This window comes from Typopeltis vanoorti, chromosome 2 (genome assembly GCF_054136105.1).
Source record: "Typopeltis vanoorti isolate ZY-2024b chromosome 2, IOZ_Tvanoo_1.0, whole genome shotgun sequence".
NCBI classification, from domain to species: domain Eukaryota; kingdom Metazoa; phylum Arthropoda; class Arachnida; order Uropygi; family Thelyphonidae; genus Typopeltis; species Typopeltis vanoorti.
This window is the reverse complement of record NC_143550.1, coordinates 115716260-115731821: the sequence shown is the minus strand read 5'-3', so window position 1 is coordinate 115731821 and position 15562 is coordinate 115716260. Positions and strand designations below refer to the sequence as shown.

At 34.6% G+C, this 15562-nt stretch overlaps 1 protein-coding gene across 2 annotated transcripts in view; it reads right to left on the bottom strand.

Moving 5' to 3' along the window:
• The window catches only part of LOC150109360 (alpha-catulin-like), a 439125-nt gene that overhangs the window by 250598 nt on the left and 172965 nt on the right, over window positions 1–15562 (bottom strand). For both annotated transcript variants that reach the window (XM_090407671.1, XM_090407679.1), the window contains exon 2: window positions 6946–7135. In XM_090407671.1, coding sequence (XP_090263797.1) covers window positions 6946–7135 — 190 coding nt within the window. The remainder of the gene's footprint in view (window positions 1–6945; window positions 7136–15562) is intronic.

Here is a 15562-nt window from a genome sequence, read left to right as displayed (position 1 = left end):
ATTGCTCTAGCTCTATGGGTTAGTGTTTTTAAGATACCATATTGTTGAGAAGGGTGATGGTGTGATTGTTTGTGTATCTCCCTGTATGTGTGGGTTTCTGTAAACAGAAAATGATAAGGAACCTTCTGGAAGATGTGTGATCAGTGTGTCCAAGAAAGGCAGGCAGTCATTGGTTTCTAGTTCCATTGTGAAGTGGATTTTAGGATGCTGGCTATTTAGATGCACTAAAAATGTATTCAATGTGTCTGGGCCATGTGCCCAAATGGCAAACACATCGTCAACATAGCGTAGCCAGAGACTAGGTTTGAGAGTGGCTGTGTTGATAGCTAATTTTTCCAGATGTTCTATGTAGAAGTTTTTATATACCGTGAAACCTATTACAACATGTCTGATGAACACATAAGCCTATCCACGCGTTAGCATACAACCTTTGTGCTCAGATACAATTTGACAAAAAAAAGAAAAAACTAACTAAAATAAATAAAATAATTGTTATTTTTATTCAATAACATAGCTAGATTTTTGGTGCCCTTGGCAAATTCATAGCTATGAATTTTATTAGTATGACAATTCTGATGAGTGATAAAATACCTTGCAACTGACACCCGTGGAAACTATCCCAATACTACAGTATTCCTACACTACTATTTTTATTACTAATTGACTAGCAATAAAAATATCTATGCTGAGGACATCATGTGTATAGCACTGGATGAGCTTACACAGGAATAAGGATAGGTGGCAGATTGATCAGCAATTTGAGGTATGCTGATGATATGGTACTCTTTTATAATGACAAGGAAGAACTAGGATGAATCTTGACAAAGTTAATGAGATCAGTAAGAACAGAGAACTCTAACTCAATCCCAGCAAGATAAAGATGGTTCTCAAAGGAAATATAGACAGGGAAACAAAACAATCTGAAAAACAAGTGTACCTACCTTAATGGAGAAAGAAATGAGGAAGCCAGGAAGATCAAGTATCTGAGATCCATTAATAATGTGAAGAATTGCTGTTCAGAAGGCATCAGAAGAAGACTAGGAATGACTAAAACAGCAATCAAAGACCTGTCTAAAATCTGGAAGGATGGATCTATCTCCTCAAAAATAAAGTTGAGGATTCTTGGATTTAGCTGTTTCTCAAACAGTGACTTATGGAATGCAAAACAAGCATGAAGAGTGCATGTTGAAACTTACTTGAAAATTATTACAGTTTTTTCTTTATTTTTCCAAGTTATATAATTTCTTTATACTAATTCTAAAAACATAACTTAAATATTTATCGATCATTTTCTGAGTTGGTGCTTAATCACATGACATCACTGGCCATATTCATCTGACAATATTTCAGAGCCATTTAAACACAATATACATTAATTACATTATAAACTAATGTAATTAATGAAAACAGCTTTAAAGGTTTTATGTTATTGAGTATGTTTATGATTTTCAAGGTTTTTACCTACAACATTTGTTTATACTAGCAGAGAAAGAAATCTGACTGTATAAACAATATTGGAGTAAAATTGGCTGAAGTTAAAAAAAAAAAATGTGACCAACAAAAAAAGAAAATGATTTGAAACATAAAATAAGTGTCAAAACTGCAAATGTGTGTGAATATGATCGTGTATGAGTAATAATAATAAATGGTAGTGTATCACTGACACAATATGTTTTCCCTTCATGTCTCACAGACTGATCAAAATAATAATATATATGTTGGAAGTTTTTTCCCACTTGGTTAGATTATAAATTATATATTTAGTTTAATCCTTTATCCAAGTGTAAGCAAACAAAGCTTGCACCTGAAGTATCTTCAGGACTAGGCAACTCATGGTAAAGGTGAACAAAGCTTCACATCACTTGCCTTAGTATCCCATAATGAAAAGCACATCTCCTTGCGGACATGTATAATGCTATGCATTATAGGAAGGGTCACTACCCCCAGACAGGTTTCGACCTTTACTGAGGTCTCTTCAGTGGGAGCCAGACCCACAGGTGATACCAAGGTTGAAGCAATGCAGAAATCATAATTACCTATATGAGTTGCCAAAAGGTGTCACACCTTATTATTAAATTACTCTACACTAGAGAAAGATGTTGGAAGTTTTTTCCCACTTGGTTAGATTATAAATTATATATTTAGTTTAATCCTTTATCCAAGTGTAAGCAAACAAAGCTTGCACCTGAAGTATCTTCAGGACTAGGCAACTCATGGTAAAGGTGAACAAAGCTTCACATCACTTGCCTTAGTATCCCATAATGAAAAGCACATCTCCTTGCGGACATGTATAATGCTATGCATTATAGGAAAGGTCACTACCCAGACCAGTTTCGACCTTTACTGAGGTCTCTTCAGTGGGAGCCAGACCCACAGGTGATACCAAGGTTGAAGCAATGCAGAAATCATAATTACCTATATGAGTTGCCAAAAGGTGTCACACCTTATTATTAAATTACTCTGCATTAGAGAAAGATGTTGGAAGTTTTTTTCCCACTTGGTTAGACTATAAATTATATATTTAGTTTAATCCTTTATCCAAGTGTAAGCAAACAAAGTTTGCACCTGAAGTATCTTCAGGACCAAAAGGTGGGACACCTTTTGGCAACTCGTATAGGTAATTATGACTTCTGCATTGCTTCAACCTTGGTATCACCTCTGGGTCTGGATCCTAATGAAGAGACCTCAATAAAGGTGGAAACCGGTCTGGGCAGTGACCCTTCCCATAATGCAAAGCATTATAAATGTCTGCAAGGAGATGTGCTTTGCATTATGGGATACTAAGGCAAGTGATGTGAAGCTTTGTCCACCTTTACCACAAGTTGCCCAGTTCTGAAGCTACTTCAGGTGCAAACTTCGTTTGCTTACACTGGGATAAAGGATTAAACTAAATATATAATTTATACTAATATATATAAATATATTAGTATATATATATAAATAATATATATACTAATATATATAAATAATAAATATATAATATATAATTCTTTCTTTCAAGGTTATATGGTCATCAACATTTATTGTATATAATTTATGGACACAAACACACATGTTACACAATTACTTTATCATTAAGAAAATGATAAAGTAATTGCTTTATCATTAAGAAAATGATAAAGTAATTGCTGTATCATTAAGAAAATAACACTTGATATTTCCGCCTCTATATCAAGAAAAACATCATCAGGAAAACATGCATATGAACAAGACACAAGCTGCATGACCTTGTATAGTAAAAGTAAGCTAAACTTAGCTGCTCTGTTAATTGTTTATGTTAGCCTGGCATCTTGGCAAAATAAAACAATACATAAATAAAAAATAAAATCAATAAATACTTTTTTTATACATAATAAGTATAATAACATGCAGATGATTAATTATAGCAGAACTACATCCAATGCATCTTTACAGTCCTGTTGATGTAAGGTTTTCTTCTGTTGGGGTTCTGCTATCAAGTTCTGGAACCATATGGCTCATCTAGTGGGCATGTTGCATAGTGTCATGTAGCTTGTGTTTTGTTCATATGTATGTGTTCCTGATGATACATAAATTTGTATACAGAGGCTGAAATGTCGAATGCTATTTTCTTAATTGTAAATCAAGTAACTGCTCTAACACATGTTTTTGTCTCCATAAATTCTACACGATGAACACTAATATATAAGTAGTTAACATATTTGCTTAAATACTGGTTGTTACACAGGGTAAAAATTATCGATAATAGCATTTACATTAGAACATTAGTCACTCACGTTCTTCCAAATTATTCTCTCACTTATCAGGAATGTTAATCCGTCCCTTACAATCAGCTATTATGTTCCTGCCTTCAAGAAACTTCAAAAATTGCATCTTTCTAAATATCTCTTTTGCTAATCCATTCTGTACAAGTGATTATGCTAACTTAGAATAGCTCTGCTTATACATTTTTGAATACTGTATAGTGAAAGAATTAACTGTCTTCATTGGCACTAATGATTTGAAATATAAGTCCCCTGCCAAGCTATAATAGAGGCAAACTGAGCATAAAGACATCGACAGCAAATGAATCAATACACAGGCTGTGCAGAAGGAATGTAGTGTTTGTGGACCTATGGTCTGAGCTTGATGGATGGAAAGATTTGTATAATGGTGATGGACTAAACTTAAATTGTTTTGGTGTTAGGCATCTAGAGAGAGCTTTGTTCACGAAGAATGCAGAATTGCAAAGTCAGTGTGTATGTGTGAAAGCACCCATGAGACAACTATTTGTGAAAATGACCAACAAATGGAAAATCTAGTCTCTCGAGCAACAATATTGAATAGAGTAGTCAATTCAGATAGGAGATTAAGGGCCTAAAGGGATGCTACAGTTTGTATATATACTAATGTCAGATGTACCAGAAACAAGAGGGAGAAGTTTTTGGCATTGGTTAGTGCAACCTTACCAAAAGTTAAAGGCATTAGTGACACTTGGCTAACAGCAGATGATGTAGTTACAGGAATAGAATGTGAAGGGCTTAGTATTTTCAGAAGGATAACGAAGATAGGAAGGGGGATGGGGTACTTCTGATGATAGCAGATGAATTGCAGCCAAAAAAAGAATAGGGCATGGGCTGGAAGGATGGCTTCTTTTGAAGTAGTATTGTGCGAGATTGCTATATATGATATATTAATATGATTGCTATATCAGCGAAATATATGATTGGTTTCTGCTATAGGCCAGGAGGTTCTAGAAATGATCTGGAAGACATGCAACAGTAAATTAATACAATGAATACAGGTAGAATGATTATTATGGGGACTTCAACTATGGAGACATAGACTGGCTGGTTCTTTGCATGGAGAGTGATTGGTGAGTAAGTATGGGGCAAAACTTTGAATGGGTTCAAGGCATGGTTCAATTACTTTTTTGCGCAAGAGAGTGAACCTCATGTAATGCATCCTTTAACTCCATGGATGTCAGATGTTAATAATAATAATAAAGTATTTTTACTTTAATTTCATTAAAAATGTTACACTTTCCAGTTATAAAAATACTGTTACACCCTGATACCTTAAGAATGTAGAATTCCCAGTTATCATGGTGTAACATGAAGAGAAAATAAAATTTAAGTAATTCATGTATATAAAAGCTAATACATGAATTACTTAAAGAAAGAAAAATGTTCTTGCATCCAAGTAAAATATATAACAAAAAAGTGTTTGAAGAACTAAATAATAAAAGAAGGAAAATATTACAGTTGTGATATAAAAAAATTAGCTAAGTAAAACAGAAAGGATTAGTCATAAGGAATTATATGTGAGAGGCTAGAGATTAAAATATTAAGCAAATTCTTAGAAAATTTGGAAGGGGGGTTAATTTAGAGGCTAGCAAAAGAAAAACAATAGACTATCGCTCAGGGTCAATTCCCGGATTTGAGACATCGTCACGTGCAGGCCGACCTCAGGATGTTTGGCAGAAAAACGCCACCCTAATTGGTCGGTGAAGTCGAATCAAGTAAGGGGCGGAGAAAAGAAATTAAAGAAGGTGCCGTTAGGGGTCAGGGTATAAAAGGGTTAGAAACCCCCCACACACACACACAGGGCTTTTTCCCGGGATAGTTTCTTCACGAGCTTTTTCATATAGGTTTCATGTGGTTTTCCTGAGTGGCGGGATTGGAGTTAATCTCCGTCGTCATAACAAGGAAACAAAAGTGAGCGGGATTTCGATTCCGTATTTCCTATGGTAAGAAACGAGGAATGCCATTTAGCTAAAGGAAAAGAAGGTATTATCTATGTGTTTCATCATCCAGTGACAACTACAAAAAAAGGAAATCTGTAAAGAAATCGGTGTCCACGTTATGAGTTTCACGGCCATTGTATAGATGATTCAAAGTGCGTCTTTAATTCAAGAACAAAAAGTTAAGATCGCGTAAGCACAGTTTAATGCCAAAAGAACTTAGGAGAAACAGATTATAAGAGAGATCATACCAGGATAGAATAATCGGAAAAAGGTAGAGGCCAATATAGAAAACTCAAGAGAAAAAGGTACTTAAAAATCTCGTGTAAACTGAAAATCGTCTGTAATTGTTATCATTATTCTATTACTGAACTGTTGAAGAGACTAAGGAAAATTATACTAGGACTTTAGTACACGACTGATTATAATGAAAGTATGCTTTCTAATATTAATATTATATAAGTAATTATGTGTCCTGAGATTTATGCATGGGTATTGTAACGTATAGGAAAGTTTTAAATGTCAAAGTTATCTGTTAACACAGTGAAAGGATAATTTAATCTACATAGTTTTAAATAGTTAAACAGAGTGAGTTGATCACATATGTCCAGGTGCTACAGCATATAGCGTATTCAGACTAATATAGGATTAACTAATGTGTTAATTAGATCTGGGATGATACATATGATTGTATGAGTTGAATTTGTTATGGCGGCATGATCGCAATACCCATATAGGATCATAGCCAAATTACTTGTGATAAGCTAATGTTATTTTATAAATGTTTTCTTAGTATTGAATTGAATTATATTAGAAATTGAATTGTACCATACTAATGAGTTTAATAAACCTTTGTTCATTGATAAAATAGTTGTCTGAAATTGCTGCCCAATGCACCACTTTAAAACGTACGAACCTAATCACGTGGGAGGGGAGAATATTTAAATGAGTAACGAGATAATGTGTCACGACTGCAATATTGTTTCACATTCAGACATATTTTAGTAATTGCTCCTTGTTTTTGTATTTAATATCTCAAACTAAATCTTCCAAAAGGCGCAGTATAATATAAATATTAGGGACACTAAGGGAAGAAATAGCTTAAATATTTGTATTTTGGGGTGATATCTCGTACATAGATAAAAGTTGAATATAGATAAGCAGAATCTCACTAGACAGAATAATAATCATAAATTGGGACACAATACCAAATACACTCAACAACAATACTAAAAAAATCTTACCTGCTGCTCGAGCATCTTTACATGCTTCATACATCTCTCCTCTTATTTCAGGATTATCATCAGCTATGGCTTCACCAACAGAAACAAATCTCTCTACAGCAAAATTAACTGCTTGACCTACTTGAACAACTGCACGCAATGTTTTCTCAGACTTTATTGGTTTCTCTCTTGCATTGACAAGGGTAGTAATCTGAAACATGAAAGGATTTAGAAGATAGTTATAAGTTTAATGAAATGCATTGAATATGTTAACATAAACTGCAATATTTTAATCCAAAATAAGCTTTTTGATATCTATTGCAACTACTATCCAAAATATAAAAAATGAAATTCCTTAAAGATGAACAGGAACTACTAATTTTGTTTGATTAAATAAGACTCCATTATATCTAAGCTAGGACAATTTTGTTTGTTTTGTTTTATAACATGACCAGAATACTTAAAGAAGTTCTTAGATTTCTTTAGGACTGTTATATTTTTCTTTCACAAGTGGATGTATTATATATGGCATAATACAAAGCAATATACACATCCCAAAAGAAGTGTGCTATGAACATTATGAGATATTGAGGCACTAATGTGAAGTCAATAGTTTCTACATAAAAGTAGCCTAGTCATGAAGATACTTCATGTGCAAACTTTGTTTACACTGGTAAAGTATCAAAACAATAATATAATTTCTTATCAACAATTCAATGAATCAACAATAGTTGATTTATTATAATGGTTGACTTAAAAAGATAATTCACTTTGTACACGATGAAAGACTGAGACATAAGTAGTAGACATTACACTAATGCAACAGCAATGGAAAGACTTTTAAAAAATGCAGAATTTTCATTTATATCTCATAGCAATTTTCAACATGGCATTATGGTTAAAAACAGAACCAAATAAACTCCAAAGCAAAATCAAATATAGCAGTGAGGCATATCTAATAAGACTACTTCCCACCTCTGGGAAAGTTTGAGGCAGTAATTCTTATTTAAATTTAGCTGATGAGAGGTTCACAGCTCTCTTTATATATATATAAAAAAGGATTAATATAACTTTAATCTTTTTTCCAGTGGACCCTGTATGTGAAAGATATGGTGCGAATTCACAAAACTAGTTGCATCAGATTAGATTAAATTAAATGCAATCATGGTGCTATTCTAAGTGCACCATACCCAATCTACCAGTTGCTAATAATAATATGAAGGACCATATGAGCATGAACACTATCCATGAAAAAATAAAATGTACTCTACAAGTAAAATCAAACTTCCTTTCCTAGATGTTCTTATCCTAAGGCAGGCTAATATTAGGACTACCATCCTAATATTAGTAATGCTGTTTTCAGTCTATAGAAAGGAAAACTAATATAGGAAGATACAGTGATGTTATATATGTCATTTCATTTCCTGTCAACCACCTCCTCAGAAGTCTGGCATTATTAAAATCTTGATTCATTGTACACATTATATTCCACCAAACTTTTTTAGCAATAGAAAATGCTGCATATTAAACCTACTTTCGACACCATATCTTCCAAATTATTTACAGCTGCACTAGAGGAAGTCTTTAGAAGCCTCGATTGGGAAACAAAAAGGAATAAACATAAATGGAGAAAGGCTGCATCATCTGATATTTGCAGATGATATTGTCCTAAGAGCAGATAATCTTGAAGATCTGGAAGAAAGGCTAAATCAGCTAAATGAAGCCTCCAAAGTAATTGGATTAAAAATAAATAGAGAAAAAACAAAAATAATGAAGAATAAATATATTAACCATAGAACTGTCAAAGTTGAAAACCATGAAATAGAACAAGTTACTTCATATTTATATTTGGGCCAATTTTTAACCTTTGAGAAGTGCCAAAGAAAAGAGATTGAATGAAGAATTCACCTTGGATGGATGGCTTATAGGAAAATGAGAGACATATTCAGAAGTGACATCCCTATGAGTCTAAAAAGGAAAGCTTTCGACCAGTGCATACTTCCTGTCCTAACATATGGAGGAGAAACATGGACTTTAACAGAAGCCCTAAACAAAAAGCTGAGAACAATACAACATCGCATGGAAAGAAGTATGCTAAAATTAACATTAAGAGATAGGAAGACAAATACCTGGATAAGATCTCAAACAGGTGTCATGGATATTGTAAAATACATTAAACAGGCTAAGTGGAGATGGGCTGGCCATATTACCAGATGCAGTGATGGGAGATGGACTAGAAAAACAACAGAGTGGAGACCAATAGATGGAGCAAGACAAAGAGGAAGACCGAGAAGAAGGTGGAGGGATGAACTGGAACAAATTGCAGGAGTGAGATGGATGGAAGAGGCAGAAAACCGAGTGATCTGGAAAATCATATGGGGAGACCTTCGTCCAGCAGTGGACAGAACCGAAAGGCTGAAGAAAAAGAAGAGAAGAAGAAACCCACTTTCATCTCTAATGGCTACCTTGGATCTCATTTCTAAGATAATAAAAAATCAAGGCCTCCTTCCATATTCTCCTCAAGAGGGATTTCTATAGTTTCTATGCCTTATGTCAAAGGTCTATCAAAAAAAAAACTATCCAGGCTACTGCATACTACAAACCTGCAAGTCTCCTTCCATCTTGTTTGCAAACTGACAATGCCCCTGTGCTCTGAAAGATCAACTGTTTTTGATGATCCAACTAGGAGTTTATCCAATTCAGTGCTTATGTGTGTGTGTCTTTCCATATTACAGGAAGAATGGAGTACCAGCTATGGTACTCCATTCTCTCTGTAATATTCATTCATTACTTACATTCATTTAATTCCATTACTACTCTGACAAATCTGGTTCTGCAAATCCAAGCCATTTCCTACATATAAAGACCTAATGTGTTATATATCGCATTTTCTGATAGAAAGAGTGTATGAAGAGCTGTGAAACTTATTCATCACTCAAATTTAAATAAGAATAAAAAAGAACTTTCCCCTACAGTGGGCAGAGAGTTGTAGAGTAGAGTAGATCTCTCCCTCGATGAGTCTTTGGACTCCCTGGAGGTGTCCATAATAGTAATAAAAATAATAAATTTAATGTATAAAACTGCTTTAACAACTTATAAATTTCTATCATATCTCCTCTCTTCCATTTATCAATTAAAAGTGCAGAATAATATTCTCTGATTATTGTTTTACTCTTTTCAAGATAATTAAAAAACAAAATGCCTTTAGCATCCCAAAACACCAATGCCATGACCTTTCCTGCTGATGGAACTGACTTTGTCTTCTTTGGTGCTGAACAAAACCAGCTTCTGTCCACTGTTTTTGACTGCTGTTTGGATTCTGGTGTGTAATGGTGATTCCAAGTCTCATCCATAGTAATAAATTGATGCAAAAAATCAGTTTTATTCTTGTTAAAACACTCCAAGCACTGTTCAGAGATTTTCATGCAAGTTCGTTTTTGATCTGCTGTGAGTGAGCAAGTGCAGCACCCATCTTGCCCAAAGCATTTTCATTTGCAATTCTTCATGCAAAATCTATCCTACACGTTCTTTTGAAATGCCCATTAGTCTCAGCAATTTCACACACTTTGGCTCGACCGGTCATCCAATACCATATCGTGCACTTGATCAATTATTTCTGGTGGTGTTGTACTTTATGGAATGTCCTTCATGTGGATCATCTTCAAGGCAATTTTTGTAACCCAAAATCTTCAATCTATCTTCGAACCATTTTGGTTACCCACTGCTGAATACTCTCAACTGCTTCTACATCCCCTAGAAACTAGGTAACCAAATCTCAGCAGGGATAATAATTTCTTTGTTCTAACCGGTCACCGTGTTCTGAATTTGTTCCCTGTCAACCAAAATCCCGCTGGATTTTGGTTGACAGGGAACCAAATAATAGCGCTGGAGCATCACAGGAATAAATGTATTAGTGTTAAGAGAGATTAGGTTGAAAAATAAAAATAATTTTGAAATTATAAATTCGTTTTTTCATTGTTAGGCCGAGAACTTTTCAGACCACCCTCGTAATAGAGATTAAAATCAGCTTTTCAACGCAAAGTGCATAAATTTTGATTTTGCCACACTGAAAGTAAAGCATTATCACTTGCTCATAACATCAGCTTAGTCAAATAACCTGAATGACTTCAATTTCTTGGAATATGAAGATGCCAAACATGAAAATATAGTAATGGAAATAAATTCATTATTATTATAGTGGGTGTCTCCATGGTGTCAGAAGACTCATCGCAGACCCTATATTGACACACTAGTCATTATTTACACAATACCTTAAAATCATTCACAGACAAAGCATTCACAATCACCTCTGGCAATGCATTCCACACATTTCATCACCCTCCAAGCAAAAAATCTAGTCCTAACACCCTTGTTAACCACACTCTTACACAATCTCCATGTGGTGAACTCTCATTTTCTCTTCTCCTCCTATAAAAACCCTTTAATAACCTATATGCTTCTTTCTTATGCCTATCAGCTAGTTTTTGGAGTCCATATCCCTTCAATCTATTCTCCTAAGATGTATTCCATAGACTTGCACATAATCTTTGTCACTCACCTCTGGATCCTCTCTGCCACTTCTTGATCACTAAGAAATCCAGGCAACCAGATTTGTGCGTAATAGTCCAGATGTGGCCTTATTAATGCCTTATGAAGTGGAATAATAACTTCCCTGTGAGTGTGTTCTCCAACAATCCTGTAATTTGATGTGCTGGTTTGGCTACCTTTGCAAAATGTCCTCTAAACTCCAACTCTGTCCACAATCACTCTAAAGTCTCTTGCCTCATGCAGTTCAATTCCATCAATATAGTACACATGATGTGATCTAGCATAATCCTCCCCCAACTGCATCACCTTACAATTAGCCATGTTAAACTGGCAGCCATTTAATTTTGCCCATAGTGCCAGCATATTTAAGTCATCCTGCAAGATCTCTATATTACCTTCATTGACTCGCTCTTCTAAGTTTTGCAGAATCAGTAAACAAGTGTATATTTCTAATCAAATTATTTTCAATATCATTAATATACAAATTAAACAGAGGACCAAGTACTGAGTCCTTGGGTACACCACTAGTCACCTGCCTTCTCCTGGATACAACTCCTCAATAAATTACTCTTTGGCCACCCACTAATCCAAATCATGAGCTACAATTTATTATTATTAAGAGAGACTGACAGGGGTTCAGGAACTCATTGAGTGAGGCCATACTATTTGCACCACTTGCCATACCTGTTCTTGAATTCAGTCACGCTACATCCAAAGACAATCCATTCCAATCATGCACTACTCTATGACAAAAAAATCAAGCCCAAACCCCTTCTTGAGAGCATTCACCCTCTTTGCCTGTACCTTGTACTGCTCATGGATGCTGATCACATTTTTCTTTATACTTCCTTCACAACCTTTCCTTTATCTGCAATAATAACATTCGTACTATACTGTTTCTATCATGTGCTCTACTCTTCAAATTTTTGGGGCTCCCAGCACCTGCACTATACCATTGAATACTTATATATCTTTGTGTGCATAATTTGATTATATATGTAAAATGCAATATTTCATAAACTTGAAAATTCAAATTAACTGGTTAGTATCTTCTTCCCATACCAGGAACACCATGTTTTCCATATCCACGTATTTCACATGTGGAGTTCATAAATAGTTGTAGTTGCTTTTCTGATGGCCAATTAATTACCTTTTTTTTTTTTTTTTTTTTTTTTTTGTGAAATGCAAATAGCATATACATTCTCTTGAAATATCAGTAAGAGACAATTATCACTACCACAAAACCCAATAACTCATCCAAGGCCCACTATGCAATAGGCTTTTTCAATTGAAGATGAGTATGGAGTTAGCAGGGTTTTCTCTCTGGAATCTCAGGTTTTTCATGCCACAGTTATGGTAGTAGCATCAAGTATAGTTGGAGATTTAAGTAGTAGGGTAGATGGGATGTGTGTAGCAGAGTAGAGTGCCCTCCCATGATGAGTCCTTGGACTCCTTGGAGATGTCACGTAAGAATAACATGTCCATCTTAACAGACCTCAGATAATAATTTTCATATTCTTATGATATAACTATTTATTGTATTATGGTAACTCTTTGTGAAAATTATTTAACAGAAAAAAGGGGATAATGGAAAGTTCCTAATAGGATGCAAAAAGGCACTTTATAAATTTTGAAAACCACTACTTTGTCTCCAGCACCATTTACCATACAGTGTCTTAAATTCATTGAAATTTCATTTGGACCTCTAAATCCAATGTATGCTAGTTTTTGACGATTTCTGGCATTCATCTGTGATTAGTATATTATTCAGGTCGATAATTTTCATAAGTATTCTTGATTGCAGAACAGTCAAATGCTGCTAAAAGCAGCATTCGACTGTCCATTTATCTAATATTCTAATAAAATATTAGCTATTTTACTTTTCATTCAGCCATATTTATTTTACAGTATATTATGTAAATATGAGATGAATGCGCATTAGATTCGTAGACCGAGTTTGTCTTTGATTGTTTAACTTCTCTCACATCTCTCTACTGCAGGCAATAAAATTATAATATTTAACATAATTTTAAAGTAATGACCGTTTCAGTGCCTTCGCTTGACATTAAAGAAAACAAAAAGAATGCTACAGTCAATCATCTTAAAAATAATGGAATTAGTCAAGCTGTAAAACGGAAATCAAGTCGAAGAAAAGATGGGTATTCTAGCAGAACGTGACAACCTGGGCAAGCAACAATGCAGCTTAAAAATGGCTCCGAGATAAGAAATGCGGTCATGCTTGTTCGACCATAAACCACTCCATCCAAAGTTACGTGTACCGGTGAAGCATTGAGAAGAATGTCACGTTGTGACAACAAAACCAATATATCTTTGGGCCTTTCACAGCCGTCTGTTACTCAATGGCTTCTCTTTCTCTAGTCAGCTATAGTTGAAACTTGCTTTACCGTACAAAAATCTAATCTACGAACACTTCCGTAAATAAACGGTTGGCATTTGTCCCGTTTCTGCTTTTAACTTTTACGATCGAACATTATCAAAATACCAACTCCGCTATTTTCATTGTTGAGATGTAAGTATAAGAATTCTGTTGGCTGTATAGCCAGGATGACTAGATTTTCAAATCTCAAAATCGCGACACTGGAAATATGTTGGGGTAGGCCATACCGCATGTCAATGAAATCACGTTAATAGGGTCAAGCCTTTACTGAAGTGAGTCTCTGCTTGGTTAACATTTATTTAAAATATTTATTATCAAAATCAACTGAATTTGAAATATATATTCATAGGACTTACGAGGAACCATAAGGACTCGTAAGGAACCATGCTGTATTATGCAGCTGCCCATCACATTTGCAATTACCTAATAAATTGGAAGATTATATTCCAATACTGCAAAAATCGGGGGGGGGGGGGGATTATTAAACAGGACCGACAACGCTACCTAACTGAGATAACAAAAAAGGGAGGGACGGTCATTTTATATTACCGAGCTTTCTTTCACCTCAACAATTTCGGAGAAAGGTAGACCATTACGATAAGTATTATAATATAACTCGCTTTTTTAAAATATTATTTTTAGTGCCACTAGCATCGCTATTTTTCAATAATATATTTAAATTCATTTAAAAATAATAATAATTCCATCAAAATAATCAATTATCTCTACATTTATTTTCCGTGAGGTTATTTTGTGGTATCATTTTTCAATTTTTATCCACCTGGCAACAGAGAACAGCTTCCAAAACAGAAATGCAGATAACACTGAAGTAAGGAACGTAACTGTAATGACTGTAATGGCGGGGGGCATTCAATTTGCAAGGATTACACACAGCCATCTCCATTACGTTCGTAGACTCATCGTGGGAGGTCCATTTTTAAAACAACAATCAACAATTGTCAATACCTGTACACTGTCCGTCGTATTTTGCCGTGAACAAAGCAACATAACACTGACTCGGGCAACCCTTCCACTCATTCACCACTCTCCAATCAAAAAATCTAGTCTTTACTCCATTCATAACCACACTCTTACTTAATATTACATGAATGACTGCTAGTTTTCCTCACATCATTCATGTACTGAAATATTTCGTTTACGTCAATCCTGTAACCCCCCCCCCCACACACACACACCCCAAGCGACTAATATGTCTATCATCTATCATATCTCTCCTTATCCGCCGATGAACCATGGAAGACAAATACTCAAAATGGGAGCCGTTGTCTCAATTGACGGTCAGCAATCCTAAGCAGAACGACAATGCAGAAAAACAAGACCTAAGTGCAATTACGAAAACAAAACAAATTATATAACTAGATTAAACAGGATAAATATACATAATTAAATTAAATATAAAATTACATTCTTTTAATATAATTATATATATTTAATTAGTGATGTAATTTTTCATGTAGTACTATCATATCCTGTACATCTCTTGAGGATATATATATCAGGAATTTGATGATGATGATGATGATATATATTTAATGTATTTTAAAAATTCGAGTCTTTTTAATGCCTTTCCCTTCACTAGTTTGTAAATATCTTGCGTTTCTAAATGGCTTCTAATCGCTTATGTGTAACTATCAAAACTTGTAACTGTCGCCTCTTTCTCCAGTACTTATA